The 21415-nt window shown below is 42.3% G+C and overlaps 2 protein-coding genes across 6 annotated transcripts; one reads left to right on the top strand and one right to left on the bottom strand.

The window, feature by feature from the left end:
* Nucleotides 1–92: 92 nt before the first annotated feature.
* Nucleotides 93–9661, bottom strand: acot11b (acyl-CoA thioesterase 11b). Of its 3 annotated transcripts, none has more exons than XM_084692518.1 (16): nt 9574–9661; nt 7711–7910; nt 7376–7445; nt 7136–7196; nt 6935–7036; nt 6619–6754; nt 6293–6446; nt 4313–4432; nt 4026–4164; nt 3794–3849; nt 3580–3646; nt 3349–3432; nt 2754–2887; nt 2003–2134; nt 1390–1516; nt 93–1229 (listed from the first exon to the last, which is right to left on the bottom strand). In XM_084692518.1, the coding sequence occupies exons 2-16, from the start codon at nt 7898–7900 to the stop codon at nt 1053–1055; spliced, it is 1749 nt and encodes a 582-aa protein (XP_084548644.1). In that variant the 5' UTR covers nt 7901–7910; nt 9574–9661; the 3' UTR covers nt 93–1052. The 3 variants fall into 3 exon arrangements, with proteins under 3 accessions (XP_084548644.1, XP_084548643.1, XP_084548642.1); XM_084692517.1 differs by lacking the exon at nt 9574–9661 and adding an exon at nt 8690–8901; XM_084692516.1 differs by lacking the exon at nt 9574–9661 and adding an exon at nt 8804–8871.
* Nucleotides 9614–21322, top strand: ssbp3b (single stranded DNA binding protein 3b). Of its 3 annotated transcripts, XR_014750744.1 has the most exons (19): nt 9614–9751; nt 10305–10377; nt 10519–10580; nt 10670–10754; nt 14849–14929; nt 16068–16142; nt 16383–16445; nt 17495–17561; nt 17710–17783; nt 17897–17961; nt 18097–18148; nt 18396–18431; nt 18565–18619; nt 18700–18764; nt 19203–19281; nt 19538–19566; nt 19723–19824; nt 20042–20352; nt 20485–21322. XR_014750744.1 is itself a non-coding variant. In XM_084692528.1 (18 exons), the coding sequence occupies exons 1-18, from the start codon at nt 9696–9698 to the stop codon at nt 20069–20071; spliced, it is 1149 nt and encodes a 382-aa protein (XP_084548654.1). In that variant the 5' UTR covers nt 9614–9695; the 3' UTR covers nt 20072–21322. The 3 variants fall into 3 exon arrangements, 2 of the variants coding, with proteins under 2 accessions (XP_084548654.1, XP_084548655.1); XM_084692528.1 differs by having other exon boundaries at nt 20042–21322; XM_084692529.1 differs by lacking the exon at nt 16068–16142 and having other exon boundaries at nt 20042–21322.
* The last annotated feature ends 93 nt before the right edge of the window (nt 21323–21415 follow it).

Below are 21415 nucleotides of genomic sequence, written 5' to 3' on the forward strand. Positions count from 1 at the left end.
CTCTCATAGGTTCATTTAACTGATTTTGAATGACTGAACAAGAAATGTAAAGTGAGGTGGGAAAATGAAGAAATGAATCAAACAGAAATGTCTACTGGTACACTGTGTTTATTGTTTCACTGGTATATGGCGTTTGAATGAAATCATGGCTACTAGGTATGTTCGATACTTGGCCAGTGTCCACATCATTGTCTTCTAATCAATACTGTATGTAACTTCTAGAATACACTGTTTCAAATCAAAGTGCTTAAATTCATCATTTCACAGCCAATGTACAAATGTTACTTTCACTAACGCAGGGACAATCAACTAAAAATTATAATTTTAGGAGGTATAAAATAGCCTATTTTCGATCGGGTTTCACTCCAATGCCCAGACACAATAGATAAAACTGCATATTTGTATTGCACAAGTATCAAGTGAGATTATCATTTGAATTTCAACTATTCGTGTTAATGGGTGTTCAGCAGCTTGAAAGTTGTGTCCCAAAGCCTGTTCTGGAATTATGTAAACTGGATCAGAATGTAACTACTAAACAAGTAATAACACAGTTAACTTGTGCTGACAAGTTACAAACCACTAACTGGCAAAGGGAGGGGTACAGACAGTCTGGCTTTTCCCCAGTGCATAACTGCGCAAACAACTTCTCTGTCATCCTAGTGCAGGAAAGTGAGGCTAATCGAAGACAGTACCATTCTCTCACACTATAGAAATGCGAAGGACAGTCAGGAAGGACCATTTTCATACAGTGCATTAAAGCAGTAGTCTTCAACCCTGGTCGACAGGGTCCATTCTGTATGTTTTGGATGTTTCCCTGATCCAACACACCCAATTCAAATAAATGGTCATTATGAGGCTTCTACAGAAAGTGCTAATGACAATTTATTTGAATTGGTTGTGTTGTGGTAGGGAAACATCTAGAACATACAAGCCCTGAGGACCTGGTTTGAAGACCAGTGTATCAGAGGGAGGGAAGTAAGGTATCATTCTCCTGGTGAAAAGATGGCAGTGTTATCAGGAAGGTATGGTGTTTTGAGCAGTTTGGGACATAGCTATCTGTGGTTACGACCCCACAGTGCAGAGGGGTGCAGGGCAGCCAGGCTGTCTCTGTTTTCCTCCAGGTACTGCTTGCAGGAGGAGAAGGTGCAACAGAAGCTGGAGGAGAGTCCAGCAATGTCTGTGGATATGTATGGAAGCACCCCTGGAGTGGCCTGGTTGTAGTAGGAGATCTGATGCAAAACATACAAACATGGAGATCAGTGACGGAAATGCCAAACTGCCAAATCCAAAACTCATACAAGCATTAGGACCATGAAATTAGCGTGGATGAATTACACATGGAGTCTGTGGCCCTTTTTTGGACTCAATAAAGAGCCCCCATTTGCCCACCTTAGTGACTGTACTGGACTCCGCCCAGATAGTGAAACCAGCACAAAGCACCTCTCCCCTGGTATAGTCCTCAGTGGGAGGGTGGGTGGGCAGGGTGACAGAGCGCAAGGCAATCAGGTAAGGGTCCCTGAGAGGGACAAAATGATAATCAAATAAGAAGAGGCTGTAAGAAAAGAGTGCTGTGCATTTAAGCAGACACAGTTGAGGAGAGTAGAGAGTCACAAGCGTCATAAAAGAGCACAAGCGTGTGACAATGTGTCCCCACTGAACTGTCATTTTCATGATTTTGTGATGGAGTTTGCCTGTCATTTGCGAACTCGCTGGGTAGAAGTGGTACGCAACATGCTTGTTGTTTTTGAACAAGATAAAAACATGTTTTTGATTGTTCAGAAGTTATGAGGATCTGAAAATACGTAAAACCTCAACTTTTAAAACCATTTTATGTAAACAGCCTTTTTGACAGAATAAGTGCTTATATAGACCCTTGCACAGGAACAGAATATAAATGCCTCGGTATAGTGAGGACACAGTGTAAGAAAGATCAAAAGATAATTGGAGTGCAGAGATTGAACAACAATGAAAGTCAGTTGGTTGGTGACCAAGGTCAATATACCCGACATCGCAAGGTTTCCTCCTGGAGGCTAGCAGAATGAAGTCCTGGCCTTTACCCCCTTTAGAAACAGAAGGAGTGGCCACCCGGTAAATAGTGTCCTCTTCATCTGCCTGGTTTATCACATCACATTGTCTGTAGATGACAGAAAGGGGAAAAACATGGTCTAGATCGAGGCACCCACATCTAGGAGATATCAATTAGATTGTTCTAAATACACTATATTCCGACCCTTTGACTTTAGTGGGACTGGGGGACCTACTTTAGATATATGTTTGTTTTTCTTGTATGCCCTATTAGCCAACTGTGTCATGTGGACTGCAATCAAATTCCAGAGGCTTCTCAAAGAACAAAGAAAGCAGCTAAGCTCAATCTGCAGTCTCAAGGGTCTGAACATGTAACCGAAAGTTACTTATTTGCTAAGTACATTTCCTAAATACATATATTTAATTCAGATCAAATTATGTATATCACAACAATATATGAAATAGTGAAAGAATCTGAATAATTTCTGTAAGCTTCATGCAACATTGTTGTGCTCCTACCAACAAGAAAGCAACCCTATTATTTATAGAAGAAAATGTACACATCTTGATGGACAACCCATTAAAACAATTTCTCAATAATAATAATATTTAAAAAAAACGTTTATGACCTCATGCAGTCCCAACGTGTTTAATGACAGTTACACCTTGCTGCAGTGTTGTGTTGTGACATGCCAAGGCATGGCAGTATCGTTGCCTCTGCTACTCACTCGTAATGCTTGTCCCATTTATGTCTCTTACTGAGATCTGAAAGCAGATGGAATGTCTGCTCTGCTGGAACATTCACATGGGTCTCGATCTTAAAACACAACACGTGGTTTTCTTCCAGTGTGTACAGACTGACCTGGGAGAGAAAACAATAGCCATGAGAGGCAGAAGCAGCAGTTGAATACATTCTTATTTTTTAAGTAACTACAGTCAAAAAAGCACATGAATGATTTCAAAAAGAAAACCGGCTAAGGAATAGGATCATAAGATAACATGCATTCTGCAATAGTAATAGATAAATAGTCTCGATGCTGAAACATAACAATAATTAAAATTGTATTTTCATGCAGTTAAGTCCCAGTTTTGAACAAAGACTAAATTATTTTGGACATATTATACACTTTAAGGCTCTCGTCGTATCCCCTTATTCAAAACAATGTTGACCTACTTTGAGAATAGTCAGCATGACTGACTGCACATTTTCACCTGTCCAAATAAATATTGTTTATTTGTAGGGGGTATAGGAAGGGGTTGAAAAAAAAAATATTGGAAGATTTATGTCATTTTGTGCATTCTACAGCTACAGACAATACTGACCTTATTTTTCTCAGAGCTTAACACCCAGTTGTTTCTCGCGGCTAAAAGTTTTAGTGCCGACACATTGTTGTAGCTGAGGTACATCTGAAAACATAACTGGATTTAAACACTACAGTAAATTGTGGTTTTGAAAAGAAAAAGAAAAGCAAGCCTGGCCACAGTGGGTCAGTAGAGAGTATGGTCGCCAACTGCTTGTGTAGAGTCGTATTTAAGGAGGTATCAGTAAGTTACCTGGTTACTGAGGTCCCAAGGCACAGAAAGAGGGACCTCAGTCTGCTTGCAGGAGAAGATATACTTCCTGTAGACAGGCATAAAATAGCCTCTTTTTTTTTACAAATTTACAAAAAGTTTGTGCTGTTACATCATTACATAAATAGTTATACATATAAACTACAAAGTTAGCCTACATGTGAACCACAGAAAAACCTTCTATATTACTACCGACCTGTCAAGGCGGATCTTCTTTCTGGCTATTGCCTCCTGGTAACGCCTTTTTCCATCCTGTGGGTTAAATGAAGGTTAACCATTAGGAGACCTTTTGACAGATAGAAGATTTTGTTCCATGTCAGTCCTATGTCAGCTGATGATATTCACTGCTGCAAAGGTTGTGCACAAACATACACAGCAGTCCATAGCTAATTTTAGGCAGTTTAACAAAGGTCAGAACCAGAACTCACCACGAGTTCAGGACGTATCCGTGGCAACGTGCAAGGCTTCCTGTCGCTGTCTAGAACCTCAAAGGTCATGAAGGCACTGTTGATGTGGCGCAACGGTTCTCCACCCTTATAGGCTTCTGCACATACCCCCACCTCCATGCTGTATAAACACCAATGGCACACGTGTAATTGAACATGATCACATCATAGAAAAATGCCTAAATGAATATGAGACTTGTCAAACTTGTTCCCGGTCCATGTTTGCTGTCGAAGGAGTTGAACGGAGCTCATCTGTTGTCAGGACCCACCTGTTCTTGAAGGAATTGTTCACAATGGCCTTAAGCACCAGGCGATCACCAATGTGAGACGGGCCCCGGAAGTGGAACATGTCTATGGTCCTCAGAGTAGGATGGGCATTACACAGACGGCTAGGCCAAGGGACGGAAAGCAATGGAAGAAGGGAGTCTTAAGTGAATCACACTGTATATGGATACATACACACATATATATATATATATATATATATATATAGTAGGGCTGTAACAATATATCGTGGAACAATATTACATTTACATTTAGTCATTTAGCAGACGCTCTTATCCAGTGCGACTTACAGTAAGTACAGGGACAATCCCCCCGAGGCAAGTAGGGTGAAGTGCCTTGCCCAAGGACACAACGTCATTTGGCACGGCGGGAAATCGATCCGGCAACCTTCTGATTACTAGCCCGACTCCCTCACCGCTCAGCCATCTGACTCCCAGTACACTACAATACAATATATCTACACCACTACACCACTACAATATATCGCAATACAAACTTTTTATAATATGTATCTTAGAGTTATGGAAATATTTTTACAATATGACGTCCATTTGATCCTATTGGTTGAGCTACCTGCACGCGACCTACTCTGCACCTGCGTCATGCATGCATTCATTGCATTCACAGAAATCGGTTGAATTTAGGTAATTAAATTGTATGTACAACAAAGAAAATTATTGAAAATGTTTAATGTTTTGGAACTAAATCTTTGAATTGAATTTCAGTTTAATTTAAAATGTTGTTCAAAATATCGTGATACGTATTGTATTGTACACCCAGTATCGTGATATGTATTGAGTGTATCATTACACCTTTAATATATACTGTATACACTGTATGTAAATATTAGGGCTGTGAAGCGATTAAAATATTTAATTGCGATTAATCACATTATTTCAAATGATGAATCGCGATTAATCGCACTTAATCGCAAAATTATTACATCTATTTAATCTGTTAAAAAGTTTTTTAGTCATTTATCAGACGCTCTTATCAAGAGCGACTTACAGTAAGTACAGGGACATTCCCCCCGAGGCAAGTAGGCTGAAGTGCCATGCCCAAGGACACAATGTCATTTAGCACGGCCGGGAATCGAACTGGCGACCTTCAGATTACCAACCCGATTTCCTAACCGCTCAGCCACCTGACACCCTGGCAAATGTTACCCCAATAAATTATTTTGTGTGAGAAATAACATCAAAAGGGTGTACTTAACTTCAGATAGGCCTAACTAGATGATAATGTCCATAAAACAATTTCAGATGGAACACAACTTAAATTGTGAGGGAGTTTTATTCACTCACAAACTATACTGCTGTATAATAAACATCCACAAAATTAGACTTATTCTGGAATAAAAAATACATTTAAGACATGTTGTCTCATAGCCTACAATATCCCGCTCCATAATATTCAAATCTCACTAAAACATACTTCATATACTTAAGCAACCACAGATTGACCTTAATATTTAACAATACAGTTTCTGTCTTGTTGAACCCAGTCAGCTGCTCGCTTCTTTTGCAAGTGTTGTCTGCCATATATTACCGGAGCAAACGCTGCTGCTACCGCTAACGCTGCTGTTAGCTGTGTGCTTTGCTTGCATGTGATAGTTCAGGGTGGAAGTACTCCAGTGATAACTAAACTCAGCTTGACAATCAGTACACACAGCCTTAGTTTTGTCAACCGAGCCGTCCAGAACTTTTTGAAGAAGAACTTCCCATCTAAAATCCCTCTCTCCATCAGCTACCGTCGGCAGTCGAAATCAAGTGACGACAGGTGATTCCCAGGGTCAAAGAGAAACCTGCGTTAACGGCACTAATTTTTTCTTGTTGTGTAAAAATGAGATTGCGTTAACGCATTATTAACGTGTTAACTTTGACAGCCCTAGTAAATATACATCAACACCTGCAAATTATCTAGATTTCTGTTCAAGGTCTTGCTGAAAAGATAGACAGGCTCACCTTGCAGCAATGGTGGCCACATTCTCCATCCAGGCCATGATTTGACCTCCAAAGGTGCTGACCTGGTGATTAGCATGGGGTGGCAACACCAACTCCACACTTTCCACCTGGGTTCTCTCGGCTGGCACTGCACCTTGGAACTCCTGGCACTCCCCTGATGGCACGCGCATACACACACACACACACACACACACACACACACAGGAAAACAGAAGATGGGAAAGGTGGAGAGAGACACACAGAAGCACACACAAGTTTACACATGAACGCATGTCTGTGATGAGGCTTAACGAGTCTATGTGCACTTCCTGTGGACTTGGCTGTACCTAGTTGCGCCGTGCTGCTGCTCAGCAGGTCTGTGATGATCTCGGCATGGATGAGCCTCATCCTTCTCCTCTCGGCTGCAATGCTGTACTCCATCTGTTCAGCCTGTGTGTGTGGGATCACCTGCTTCAGCTGCACCTGCAAACACCACACAAATTCACACCCAAGGACATACCAATGGATGGGAAGAGACAGACAAACAGAAACAGACAAACACACACAGTGTTAGAGGGGTCTGTGGTGCTCACTTTTGAATGAAATACTTTTGAGTGAAATACATAGAAGTCAGAGACTCCACCGCCTCCCTGTTGACCTAACCTTTCCAGCCTCTGTGCGTCGGGCCACAAAGGTGCCAAAGGCATGGCATACCTTCCAATGGCAGTTAGTAAATAGGTCCTCACAGGTGACCAAAATGCCCACCTGAAAGTGACATCAACCATCTGAACACATAATGGCCAAAGAGCATACAAAGAAGCAAGGACTTGTGTAAATGGAGGATAAAAATGGACATGAACAAACCTCCATACTGGATGTGAAGGCTCTGTTGACTTTTGCTTTAATGTTAACCACCTGTCCAACCCTAGATACAGACAGAAGACTTATTTTTACTATCAACACTGTTGATGGTAAATGGTTACAGTGTAAACACATCTGTCGCCTCAGCCTCTTTTTGAGGACGCAGTCCACACACACATATATATAAAGAAAACAACAACTAAGCTGGTCTAATGGACCACTAAAGATCATGAGAACACTTACCCAATGGTGTGCTCAAAATGAATATCATCGACAGATGCAGTAATGCATGAACATCCTGCATGTCTCTCAGCTGGAAATGGCATCAAGACGTTCAAAACATTATAGATTTTACAATGATATACAGTATATTATGACACAACAATGCCCAATTAGTGGCAGGAAACAACAGTGCCTCATTATTATCATTATGTCAAAGCTTGAAGGATGGTTGAACGGATTTGCATGACCTGGGACCAGATAAAGAGCATACTTGGCACCATTAAACTAAACTGTTTCATTATGTGAAACATGGCACACTGTGTGCCTACCCAACCAGCATTCACATATTTTCTTACCAGAGAGGCAGGCCGTTGAGTCCATCCACTTAAGCAGCTGGCCTACGCTCAGCTCGCCACAATGGTTTGCATGGCACGGAAGGACTATTTGGCTCATCTTAACCTCAGTAGGGTTTCTGTATACCTCTCCACTCTCCAGGATTAAGAGACAGTCCTCCAGAGGGTCAGTATCCTTCGTATCAGATGCCATGATGACTGAACTGGTAGAACAATAGGGGTACAATATACAGTATGATTAGGTTACTTCAGTCTGATTTCGGTCTAAGCAGCACATTGCTTTGATCTGACACAGCTGTGCATCTTGAAGTGAACTATAGCCTTCCATGCTCACATAAATACCATACATACCAAACAATCCATGGTGAACTAATTCACTCTCTAGGTTATTTTGCTAATATCACATTGCAGTGAATTAGTATAAAGGGAATTACTAAACAATGTATTAACTATATTATACTGCTCCAAGGAGAAAAACGCCACTAGTTGCAGTGATTTTGGATTGATGTAATAGCGTAAACAAAAGGGGTTTTGTGCTCTTAAAACTGGGCTTAGGTCGAAATAATCTGCAGCTCAATTGGTCGTCTGACCCATTACTCAACTGACCATTTAGCCTAACACCACAACTTTTTAAAGTCTATAAAGTGTCTAATTTGAATCATTAGTTTGCTGAGAATATGTTACTATTGTAAGTGTCAAAACGTCACCCTTCTCATGAATGTAAGTTATAAATGAGCAGAAGACCAATGCCGGAATCTGCTCCAGGTTTGCAGTCCTCAACTCATATGTAGCGGTCACCAGTCTCTCTCGTGCTCGCTAGACATGCGACATTGGATTGCAGCTCAAACGTGAATAACGAGGTCATAATAAACATGTTAGGAGCGTGAGCAACATAAAAAAAAGAAAAACGCCTAAAGTTCTTAGCCTGTGAAAAAATGTATATAACATTTTTCCATACATTTCCAACTCAATATACGCTTACCTAAAAGTAGGCAATTGGCTCCAGCAAATGGTAAGGTCACATTGGTTCAAAGAAATGTACCCGAGAAGAGAAACGTTTAACCTATTGGAGCCTCACAAACGTCTACGCACATACCGTCCGTCCCATGGAGGCATTATGATAGCGATATCCCCATTACTCCCCCTTTCTCACACCCTCCGTCTAAGAGTGGCATTTCACGACTGAGTAGAGATCTCTGGTGATATCCAAACTTGCATGCCTTGTTTACAGTTTTTAAGGTGGAACTTTAAAGATAGATTACATTTTAGAATTGTAAGCACTGAAGTGAAAGCACGTTTTAATGAATGTGGGGGAGTTACTACTCTACGGCTACCTAAGAATTAAAGACAAACTTGTGTTAAAACTTATCTATAGCCCCTATCATGTCGCCATTATCAGCGAAAAATTGTTAGAAACCGACACAATTGATCTGCGTAGTGTTTACCTAAGGCCTACACAGATCCCAACCAACGCACAAAACGGTCTAACAAAACGGTATACGCCGAATGATTTTGTCACATTTCAGAACAACATTAGGCTATTCATGAAAGGCGATATAGCCTACTAACCGGACACAAACGATACTGTGTAAGATTTTAAATGAGTGTCGAGTTGTAGTAGATTTAGTAGGCCTGTGTGGTAATTAATTTACATTTGAATAGTATGTTTCCTGAAATGCTTAATGATGTCAAGATCTAGACTGTTATTGTGTTTTCGAGGTTTCGCTTGGTTTGTCTGATGTGTGAGTGGACATGTACAAATCTCCAATGGAAAACAAAAACGCACGACATTTAATGTCGAGGCAGACCTGAAAGAGACTAAAGCACTCCCATTGGTTAAAGCAAATGCCAATCTACATAGCATACCCTCTTCCCCTTTGCCAGGCTCGGTTGGGAAGTGCGGTTGGAGTGTGCGAGGGTCGCGGCCGTGATGGTCTGTCAGATGAAATAGTGAAAAGAAAGAGAAGCCGATCCTCCTTTACAAAACCATGTTCCCCAAAGGCAAAGGCACTCCTGTGCCGTCGGATGGCCAAGCACGGGAGAAGTAAGTTTCAAATTCAATTTATTTGTCTTGCAAGTTGTTTCCTCGTGTTCTTTGTGGTTCGCTGGTTAGCTCGCAAGAAGCAATTTCCTCCTACCGAGGATGGAATTGAATGAACCGCCTTGACTGCTCGCCATTCCTCCCTTGGTCATATTCGCTGCCTGTTCTCTCAGACCTCTGGTCTTTAATGATGTGTCGTTTTCACGTTGTTATTTGCTCAGTGAAAACATCGTGGGCGACATTTTAGATCCTAAGTTGATACCAGACAATAGCAACGCTTTATTTTTATACATTGTTTCTCTGTTGTCTTTGGTTGCATTTCCTACCTACAGCGCCCATTAGATACTTTGTTTCAGCTCGGAGCGAGGGTCACGCAAAATTCACAAATGTTTTTCCGGGGGGTAGTTGGTTTAAAAACTCGAATTGAACAAATAGTTTGATCTAACGCTAATTAAACCCTATTTCAACAGGCAAGTACAGCTTAATTCCAAGCGTTTGATCTACTACCCTACTGTAAAATGATGGTTTTAGATATTGTTGTTGTTTCTTCCTATAGGTTGGCATTATACGTCTATGAATATTTGTTACACATAGGAGCACAGAAGTCAGCACAGACCTTTTTATCAGAGGTAAGAGGATATACGTTGAGGCCTATCTATAGAGGCTTCCCCCATATCAACAGTCAATCCTAAAATAGTTATATTGTGTGTTATATTTTACCTGTACAATTATCAAAAACTCATGCCATATCTGTAAATTCACATTTTTAGATCAGATGGGAAAAGAATATCACGCTTGGTGAACCCCCTGGATTCCTACATTCTTGGTGGTGGTGAGTAGTTGTGTTGTTTACCTAGTTACTAGTTTGGGTATATGATTATATGGTCCACTGATCTTTTTGTTTTCTTGTCTTGTCAACAGTGTGTTCTGGGATCTGTATTGCGCTGCACCAGAGAGAAGAGAAACATGTGACCACTCCAGTGAGGCCAAAGCCTTCCATGATTATGTGAGTCGGCCTACTTCTTAAGAATCATCACATATGGTGCAACTATGGTGCTGAAAAATAGTTCTAAAGACTAGATGACCAAATCCTTCATTGCTAATCTGCTGCTTGTGTCCAAAATTACTATCAGACTCTTTTGCAGGTTATTTTGCAGTTTGATGGGTAAGCACCATTAGTGAACAGTCTTCAGTAACCATCAGTGTCATGGATTTAGGTCTGTCTGAGGGATTAAATGGTTTGGATTTGGATTTTTCTGTGCAGATTTGTTGGTCTGGTTTATTGATGGCCCTTAATCTGCCAGTCTACTTGGCCTGTGTTTTAGAAGTGTACGACTCTTCATGAGAGTAAGGTTGTAGAAGCTGTAGTACAGTGTTAGTGTGTTTCCGCATCCTGGTTCTCCATCCAGCTGTCAACGTGCCCTGTCTTTGGCCCAGATGAAGAGCTTAGAGGCTTCTGGGAAAATGCTGCTGACGTCAGCATATCCTGAGTCAGACCTGTCGATGGGCTCTCTCGAGTACCTTGCCTCTTTTCTGTCTCCTACCACAATCCCCAAGGAAGAAAAAAAAACACAAAACAGACCATGTCCATCTTTTCCTTTTCTCAGACCGGGATTTGAATTTTGGCCAATTACAGTAGCATCATGTCTGCTGGTTTTGAGACATATGCGGTCAGTTATTTAGGAAGTCATGTAAAATGGGTGGATTTGCTTAAGAAGAAAAAAAGCAGCCTTCCAAATCTTGGCAAAGGGTCATGTTTTCATTCACTGGATACTTGGGCCTAAATCCCCAAACAAAGCAGGCTGACAGTCGGCCACAATGCCTCCCCAACTCATTATCATGTACACATAGGGTTGACATTGGCACTGTGATTGGCACAAAATAAATTTTTTAACCCAGTCTGACTGGTTTTACACATTGAGTAGACCTGAATGTGCACGTGTCCAGTTTATTTGCGGTTGTTTTACCTCAAACCGAGGCATCTCCATGAAACCCCCACTCTTTTCAGATGACCGTTGGGTTGGCCTGTATTGTGTTTATCATGTATATTGCCATTTTTTTGTTTACCATTTGCATGTAATGTGTGTTCTGTGCATAATAGACAGACCCACAAAACCTCCTTTTATCAAAAATGATGGAGCGGTTAAGCTGACTTCACATCCTGCTATTGGCTCATCATTTCAAATGAGAAAATAGTCATAGTCTTCTTCAGATCCACTTAGTGTTGTCTGTATCTCAGAAAGGAAGAGGTTAAAATGGAGATGTAGACCCTGCTCTTGCCAGATAGGGTTGTCACGGCAACAACCCTCCTGATCTGGCAGGTGACCTGGGAGCCAGAAGGAGGCTTTGCCATTTCCCTCACATTCCTCCTTATTCCAGCTAGCGACCACCACGCCAGCTTTTCTTGTGAAAGGACTAGAATTGTTAGAAGGCAGAATTTTCCACACGGGTCATTTTTAAGGGTTTGATGAGTTTTTTTTATCCTAGATATAAAGGGAGCATTGCATGGTGATTTAGCAAGAATCATATTAAGTGGGTGTTCTATACAAAACAGATGCAGTAATTCATTGATTGCTTTTCATTCAGTCATCAACGTAGAATGTTCAGGAAGTTTTTTGGGAGGTCATTAGAAATGGCCTCTTTCAATCAGTACTTTCTTTTACCATGTCTACTATGAAGAATATTAGCAAACGAAAGAATGGGAATTTACCACTAGGTGTGGTTGGTTTGAAATTTATTGTTGAGGCCTTAACTTGAAGACAATAAGCTAGAAACACAGATACTTCAGCTAGATTTGTCTTTTGTTTACGTAGGCCCATGCCTCTCTCCCCACCTCTCTTTTGCTCTCTCTGGATGTGGACAGTGGTCCCAGAGCACCGCCTTTGTCTCTGTGGGCTGTGGGGGGAGGTGGTTTGTGGCTGCTAGCACTCCTCCTCGTAAAAACCCTCGACGCTTTCATGCTGGGTCTCACAGATACTCCCTCAGGACCCCGTTGTCATGGCGTCAGCTTGCTGATTGATGGCTGTCAGGGAGCAGAGGGACAGATTGGAAAGGGAGGAGTGGCAGTGTGGCATATGCCCAGCAGCCATCATGGAAACAGTAGGAATAGAGAAAGGGAGGGGGTTGGTGGAGGAGAAGTGGGGAGGGGGGGGGGTAGAGAGGGTTTGGAAAATCTCTGTTGTGGGTGCCTCTGTTTTCACCATTAAGTAGTGATGGGGATCCTGTCTGGACGGCAAAGGCAGTTTTATATTAATTGATTGGTGGTAGAAGATTTGCTAACACAGGATGGCCATGGGTCCCCTTTGCCTCGATGTGTAATGGGTAAAAGTGTCTAGGTTAGGTCATCAACAGCAGTCAGTTTGTTTGGTTTTTGACCCTGCCCCCACACTTTTCTGTATAGACCAACCATCTCCCACACACACACACACCTTTTTTTTCTCTCTCTGTCTCCTAACCCCTCATATTTGCACCATAACCTCTTCAGGACTACCTTAATCAACCACTTTGTCTCTAGCCCCCCTCCCCTTCTGTCTCTCACCCTCCCTCTCTCTCATTGTTTTTGTAGAGAACACATAAGAGCACATCCGCAGTGGCTACTGCCTCCCCTTTCGTAACCCCGCCCCCCTTAATGACTCTGTATGAAACAACGGATTGTGCTGCTCTACTGTTTTCCTCAGCGCACGTAGTGAACAAGGAGGTGGGGCCTAGTCTGTTGTAAAAAGCCCCCGGGGGAGTCTGGAAGGTGGGCCTCAATCTAGACCCTAAAGGCTGGCTGCATGACATCTGCCCCTCTCCAGTACCCAAGCATCTGGTGGGGGACCTGGCAGAGCCTCCCTTGTGTCTCACCCCAAGCCAATTTGTCCTCCTCTTCTTGGCAAACCCAGCAGTGGGGGCCTACTGGAACACGATAAGAATCAAACACGGCATGCCTGGAATCTCACAATGCGCATTCAGGGTTATTGTATGGACTTTGGTAGCGCTGTTTGTGGTGATTTTTGCAACTACGTATTAGAGATGAGTTTGAGGACAAGAGACTAGGTATAGCTTCCAAATGACATTCCTGTTCTTACAGTTCCTTTAGAAATGTGTTGTATAATCTTCTTTTTTTCCTTTTCCCCCAGGGCTTCACAATACCTTTTGCATGGCTTCACCAACACACATTTTATTTGAGTACTTTCAGTAACCTACCGTCATCTCAATAGAACACAAAGAGTGTTTGTAGACATTCTTGAATGTCAGCAACAATTCATCTTGTTGTTGCAGGATTCCTTGGAACTCCTTTGACTGTTTACCAGTAGAAGAGAATCTGTACAGGGCACGGCTGGCTTTCTCCAGCCTCACTTCTTACCCTGTTGTGGTATTTCACAATAGCCCTGCAGCACCACACTGCTGAGATATAATTAGGGAGGCTACCGTCGATACAGGGGAGTTTGCAGCCTATTGACCAGTGTTGCCTGTAGTATTCTACGGCGTTAGAAGCAGCATTTTTTTTCTTCTGTTGTTGGCTGTGTGTGTATAACATGTGTATTTTATGTAGTCATGATGTGTTCAATCTACTTGGAGCCTACTTTTCTACCAGTGCTGTGCACGGGAGCTGGTCTTGCATGCTCCTGCAAAAAGCCCAAAACAATGGTGGCTTATGACCCGTGTGACTGAAGCAAATGGCACATTAGTGAATTATGGCTGTGGTCGGGACAGGAAATTGGCTAGTGAGTTCCTGCTGTGTCTGAGCACTTTGGATGGGGATCCGTAAATCCCACAGATTCTTATCAAAGCTCCACAGGATCCTGGATAGTGACTGACTGGCCCCACCCCCAGCAAGGCTGTATACTGCCAATGTTAAATGGATAGATTGGAACATTCCAAATGTTACTACAAAATGATATACACCCTTTTATGAAGATATTGAGGTTTAAAGAGTCACATTGTATATGAATAAAAGATTGGAACATTTCACATGTTTATACAAAATGATATGCACCTTTTTATGAAGATATTGAGGTTTAAAGAGTCACATTTTATTTGAATAAAAATGGTTGCATTTTAAAGCTTGCTAAAAGATCCTAAATCCGTTTTGGAAATTCCTTTTGTGTTCTCCAGAGTGCAGCTGCTGCCCCCAGTCCTGTGATGGGCCCAGGGGAGGGGATGCCAGGAGGACCCATGCCCCCCGGATTCTTCCAGGTCAGCATTCATTGCCACCCTGAAATCCCGGTCTCCCAGGACTGGTGCATGAATCACACATCAGCCACCCCACCTCTGCCATTTGTGTAGCTGAATTTCCGTTGGCTTGTACTGTAACCGACTGCTCGCCTCTCATGCGTTCAAGGCCTGTGTGTCCGCTTTTGGTCTGCAATGACATGCTGCTCAGCTGTCTTTCTGCCATGTTGATTTTCATTTTGGAGACTTGTGGTGTTTAAGTGTTGTCTTCTGTTTGCCCACACCAAAGTACTAGAGCAGGGAGACTAGGTCGGGCCTATTGGCTTAATGAGGAAATCGAAAGATTCATCACCTACAGTAAATCAATACCTCCTGGGGAGAAACTCTTGGTAAGCTGAGTAGGAGTCACTCTTTAGAGGTGTTGGCCTTTTGTTCCTGTTGGTCCTGTAGGAAAAGATCTACCCACCATAAATTTAGCTACAATTGATGTCTGTATGAGTGATTAAGAGGAAGGGAGGGATTTAGCTTTCAAACACACGCACACATACATACACACAGATCATTCTTTATCCGAGCCAGTTGAGTATTCTCAATTAAACCACCCCTCTCATCTGCAGCACTAGTTTGACAGTGCTGGTGATTGGCAAGACTGAAAAGCTATTTGTACAGAGCTTAATTGAGACTGTGCTTAATTTGGGGGAAATTACCAGTGATGACACGCTGGATACATGCTGCCATATGCCTTGAATGGTTAGCTCAAGAGTACACATCTCTTTTCGTAAGAATTTCTCTCTTTCAAGGCTTCTGTCGCTTTCTGCGCATGTGCACACACTCTCTCTTTGCCTGTCTTCAGATTTTTATCGGCACGACAAACAATGTGTTTTGTTGAATACTGGGGAACAATTAGGATGAAGGGATACAAGCCAAATCAGTTGCACATGAATGTGTGCGATGGTGCTAGTAGATTTTTCTCTAAAGACGTGGTGTGACCTGCATAAGCAAGACCACGCTTGCGAGCATGGGACACTTGTCTTTTAGGATATTTGCAATGAGGTTTTTCCCTATACTGGCACCAACACCAGCGCTCCTTCGCTCAGCAGTAACCCTTGCCCCTCTCTCCCTTTTCTTTCTCCGCCTTCCCTTCTTGCTGAATGTGTCACAGGGTCCGCCTGGTCCCCAGGGCTCTCCTCACCCTCAGGCTCCTCCCCCTAACAATATGATGGGACCTCACAGTCAGGTAAAACACACACCACCCTCCCTCCCATTATCTCTGTGCGCTGCTTCTCTCTGCTTTCATTCGGGGATGAGGGGCTAAACCCTGTTTGTTCTTTCAACACATCTCCACCCGCTTTGCATTAGTGTGTCCGCTTGATGCTTTCAGCAGTCGCAAATCATTTCGGGTACAAAGCATGTTTTAGTTGTTTTATAATCGATTTATTTTGCACTGACGCCATTTTTTGTCTTTTTTTCTCCCCAGTCTTTCATGTCGCCACGTTTTGCCGGAGGCCCTCGAGGGCCTCCCATTCGAATGGGTAACCAGGTACGTGGAACTTTTTAGGTTTGCACCCTGTGCTCATCTATAGTTATAATTTTCAAGTATGTGTCCAAAGTAGACCCCAAAGCCAGTTGTTTTGAAAATAATGGCTGGCTGATGAAGTTATTGGCTGGCTAGCCAGCTCAGCCAAAACTTAAATGGCTGCTGCAGCCGCCTACATTTTCATAGCTACAAATGGCTGAAGCTGCCACTTCATGTGTACAGATGTGTATGTTATACTGATTTAGTAGATCTGAATATTTCCAAGTCCCAAAAGACTTGGTAGTCAGATGGCTGAGCGGTGAGGGAGTTGGGCTCCTAATCAGAAGGTTGCTGGATCAAATGACAAGGCACTTCACCCTACTTGCCTCGGGGGGAATGTCCCTGTACTTATTGTAAGTCGCTCTGGATAAGAGCGTCTGCTAAATGACTAAATGTAAATGTAAAAGAGTACAAAAATATTGATGAAATACTAGTCCTGACACAACGACAAACGGCATTCTTGTCCTGACAAAACGTCATTCTTACTTTCAAAATCTGAAGATCTAACAAAAGTCTGAGTATCCTACGTAGAAATTAGGAAAGTATGTGAGAACAATACAATTACCTTTTCTAGTCGTTTCCGCCATTTCAGCTCAGCGTGAAAAAAATAAAATGCATTGCTTCTTTTACTGTCTGTATGATCATCACTATCAGAAAACGCGCAATTTTAATTGGTCATCAATTCACTGTGAGTTCTGTGTATCATAGCAACGAGCACAAGACTGTGGCAAATCCGGTGTGCAAAATTGATTTAGTTTAGTTTATCATTTATTTTCTGTGATAGATAGAATTATTGTTTGATGCAAATATCTTCAGCTGGCTCAGCCCAAAAATATCAGAAGGCTGCTCCATTTGACTTACAAAATTATTAGCTGGCTTTGGCTGAAACTTTAAATGGCGCTGCTTGGCAGCGGCTTCGGGGTCTAGTCCAAATAACCTCCCTGTCCTTTCCTTGTGCTTCTCTGTTGTGTACTTGTTTTTATTTTGTGTCTGTTTTTGTTCCTCCTTCCCAGCCTCCAGGTGGTGGACCAGGTCCCCATCCCATGCTGGCCAACATGGACCCCACACGACCACCCCAGGGTGAGTGTCCACAGATGACGCCTTCCCAACCTCTCGCTGCAGTCTCAAGTTTCTGGAAAGCAGCCATTCCTGATCCGTTAACTTCCATATTCAGGATTCTAGAATTTGTTTGCAACCGTGACCATGTTTTGTTTGTTTTTCATTCCAGGACATCCCAACTTGGGGCCGATGCAGAGAATGAGCGGGCCGCGAGGCATGGGCCCTATGGGACCTGGACCCCAGGTAAGCCAGTCCAGTCAGGGGCTCCTGCACCACAGACAGAAAATTCAAATAAACCAACTTTATTCAAGTTTGCTCCATCATAAAAACAATCTGATAACTTGTGTTTTTTTAAGAATTTTGGGGGTGGGATGCGGCCCCCGCATAACGCCATGGGTCCAGGCATGCCAGGAGTCAACATGTGAGCTTTCTGTCTTGTTTCTATCATACTGGGTTGATCTCTTTCACTATCTGACATTGTATCTGAAACACGCTTATCTTGTGTGTGTGTGTGTGAAGCCACTTTTAACTTGGACTTCCTTTGTCTGGGATACAGGGGTCCAGGTGGTGGAGGAAGGCAATGGCCTGGTCCGAACAATGCTAACTCTGTGAGTTCAATTACCCTTGCACGCACACACACACACACACACACTGACTCTCACTCGCTGCTAAACTGGTTCAGATTGTAGGGTAGTGTGTGCGCCCTGGAGGTTTAATGCATTAGAGTCCTAGTCTGGGATGTAATTGCAGTATAATGTATCCCAGTTTCCATGGAAAGACACTGGTCATGATGTTGGGAAGATAAAATAAATGATGTTTTAGATCACAACCCCTGTTGGTCTGTTTTGACTTCAGATGCCTTACTCATCACCCTCTCCTGGTGCATATGGGGTGAGAATAAAACCTTTTTTCCAAGACATCCTAATTGATATTTTGAAGATAACATTTTTGTATACAAGTGTATACTTTGTTAGCATCCTGTGGCCTTGAATGAGGGTTTTTATTTCCTAATATGTGCTTGCAGGGAGCTCCTGGTGGTGGTGGACCTCCGGGAACACCCATCATGCCTAGCCCAGCCGGTAAGGGCTATACACACACACACACACAGTAGATTGTTCATTGACTAGTGTGATGACTAATTCTGAAATTTACTTTTCAGATTCTAACAATTCTGGCGACAACCTGTATACCATGATCAACTCTGGACCTGGCAACCGGAATAATGTAAATAAACCCCCTGGCTAGTAGTTGGAAAATGGCTAAACCTGCTTGTTGCTGGCCATGAAACTTGTACTGGATGTCACTAGTAGGGATCTTTCTACAAATATTTTGGACTTTTGCTTAGAGAAAACAATATGAGAAAAATGTTTTTTTTCAAATACCCCTTTTCTTTGATTTGCTCTAGTATTGTGACCATGGACATTTATGGTTTGGTTGCCAGATAAAGAAAATTGTTGGGCTTCCACAGATAAGAGTGCCATCTGCATACCCTTACTGACTACTTTGCCACGTGAAAACCAATTGTTGTCAGTCAACTGAAGCCTTTACCTTCTCTTCTCGGGGTGGTTCTCTGTGAAAAGTATATAGCAACTGCAGACGGCGCCACAAGGTGCTGTTGGTGCTGTTAGTAAAGTAACGCCCTGCTTACCTCTCTCCCTGCAGTTCCCAATGGGCCCTGGCTCTGATGGCCCTCTGGGAGCCATGGCCGGGATGGAACCACACCACATGAACGGATCGCTAGGTAACGCAGCATAGGTCACCCGTGTCTGTTACTAAACACAACATATGGATATGACGTCACATTTTTGTAAACACCAGTGGCAAACCGTTCGGACCGTTTTACTAGTTTGAAATCAACTGATGAATTTGCGACAAATGACTACTGGTGGGGTGCCAAGTGGTTTTGGTTCCATGAAAAACAATGGATGATTTTTGTCAGAGCGCATTTTTACTTTGCTTTTAAGAGGTTTGTATTCCTTTATAATTCTCTTCCATAGGCTCTGGTGATATGGATGGACTGAACAAGGTAAATACCAAAATAGCTTTGAAATGATATACATATATACACAGCTCAACTAAATGATTTCAGTTCTAATGACTAATGAAATAAGAGCTTACTGGTGGTATTTTCTTCTAAATGTTTTAATGTTGATATGGATATTCCACTTCCCATCATACACAGAACTCCCCGAACAACTTAAGTGGCATTAGCAATCCTCCTGGGACCCCAAGGGATGATGGAGAGTTGGGGGGAAACTTCCTCCACTCATTCCAGAGTGAGAACGTGAGTACACTCCCTTTCCTCCTACTCACCTCTGTGACTAAGTTAACTTATGACTTATGTCATCTTGGTGGCGGCCATGTTTTTGAAGTAGAACTTTAGCTCTCACTCATGACTGTGAGTCAGTGTCCTGGTCATAGTTGTGAGGGTGTGCCTGTCTGTGTGTATAGCCTCTACTCGGTTGTGTTTAACCATATCCCATCTGTGACACCTTCCCCAGTATTCCCCCACCATGACGATGAGTGTGTGACCCTCCCCTTCATTTACCACAACCCAGAGGACCTGAGCTCACAACAGACATGGCCAATCAAATCAGCACAGAATCAGGGATGGGCACCGTTTTGGTTCCACGCAGTTTTAGAATGCTGATAACAAAAATAAAATGGCTGGCGACTACTGCTCCAAAATGAAGGACAATTCTTTCGTTTGTCACATCGCCCAAGTGTGACGGAACCAGCTACTGAAAAAGAACATACACAACAATGTTTTTGAGATCTCTGCAGAAACTTTTTTCACAAAGCAAAGAAAAAGGTTCATGTTTACCTCTGTGCTTTTATTGCTTCGTGGTGCAACTTGTGCAGAAAATGTTTCCGCTTTTGCCACTTAAACATTGGTGAGTGTGCATATGCATATTGTGAACTCTCCTCAATGTTTTGTTTTCAGCCACATATAGTGTCTCCAAAGTCAGAAGACACGATGTTCAGAATCTGCCTGTGATCTTTCAGATGTACTTTCCAATCCCAATCCACAATTCTGCCATGTTTTAAGGTAAAAGTAATGTTTTTTTCCAAGAGGATCTGTCCTGGATTTTAAGTCCTCAATTGGTTTTTAATATGTAAAACGGAATCCTTTGACAGTATGACGTTGATAGGGAATGTGTTTGTGGGTTATTTTGTGAAGCAACACAATTATTATGTCAGTTGCATTGCTTTTATTTAATCAGTCGAGACTGATCTTTTCTGTCAAGGGAAACCAAACATCAGCATACCAAGGAAATGCATGAATGCTGAGATCTGTCTACAACATACTACCTAGCAATGCTCCTTTCTGTGGACACCTGCTTTAAAGATGTGGTGTATAGACTCTTACTTGCCTGTGCTTAACACCCTGTGCTCTTTCTCTCCATCGTTGTAGCCTCATTCTGTGTTTTCCTATTTGTTCACAATGAGATGGCAATGAAAGAGTATCCCATAGTAACGTCATATTGGTCATATTTCCTCTCACTTTTTGTTTGTACCTTTTGCCCCGTTCCTCATTTTTAATATTTTGATACAGACTTTGACTGTGTATATTGCCTCAGTTAATAAGACGTCAACGTTTTCTGAACTGATTATAGTAGGCATTATATTATAAACTTAGCGGCAGTCTTTTAAATGTGATGGAGTTTATTTTCATTTTCTGTGAGCATTAAGCATTATACACTTCTGTCCTATGTTGCCTTTATTTTTTTATTTTAAATTGAGGAAAAATGGCTCGTTAATATAATTTTACAATAACTTAAGTATTTGTCCTGTGTTTTATTATGCTTTTTGTGGCATGTTGCTCAGTTATTTAAAAGCTAAAACCTTACCAAACATACTGTACATGTCTCACA

This window comes from Hypomesus nipponensis, chromosome 26 (assembly GCF_054491055.1).
Source record: "Hypomesus nipponensis isolate SF chromosome 26, ASM5449105v1, whole genome shotgun sequence".
Lineage (NCBI taxonomy): Eukaryota > Metazoa > Chordata > Actinopteri > Osmeriformes > Osmeridae > Hypomesus > Hypomesus nipponensis.

What these genes read in the sequence shown, in the direction of transcription:
- ssbp3b (XM_084692528.1), top strand. Translation starts at nt 9,696, where the DNA reads ATGTTCCCCAAAGGCAAAGGCACTCCTGTGCCGTCGGATGGCCAAGCA. An exon ending in CATCATGCCTAGCCCAGCCG is followed by an intron (nt 18,620 to 18,699) that starts GTAAGGGCTATA and finishes TTTACTTTTCAG; the next exon opens with ATTCTAACAATTCTGGCGAC. An exon ending in GACCTGGCAACCGGAATAAT is followed by an intron (nt 18,765 to 19,202) that starts GTAAATAAACCC and finishes CTCTCCCTGCAG; the next exon opens with TTCCCAATGGGCCCTGGCTC.
- acot11b (XM_084692516.1), bottom strand. Translation starts at nt 8,823, where the DNA reads ATGCCTCCATGGGACGGACG. An exon ending in GACGCACAGAGGCTGGAAAG is followed by an intron (nt 6,755 to 6,934) that starts GTTAGGTCAACA and finishes TGGTGTTTGCAG; the next exon opens with GTGCAGCTGAAGCAGGTGAT. An exon ending in AGTCCAGTACAGTCACTAAG is followed by an intron (nt 1,230 to 1,389) that starts GTGGGCAAATGG and finishes GTTTTGCATCAG; the next exon opens with ATCTCCTACTACAACCAGGC.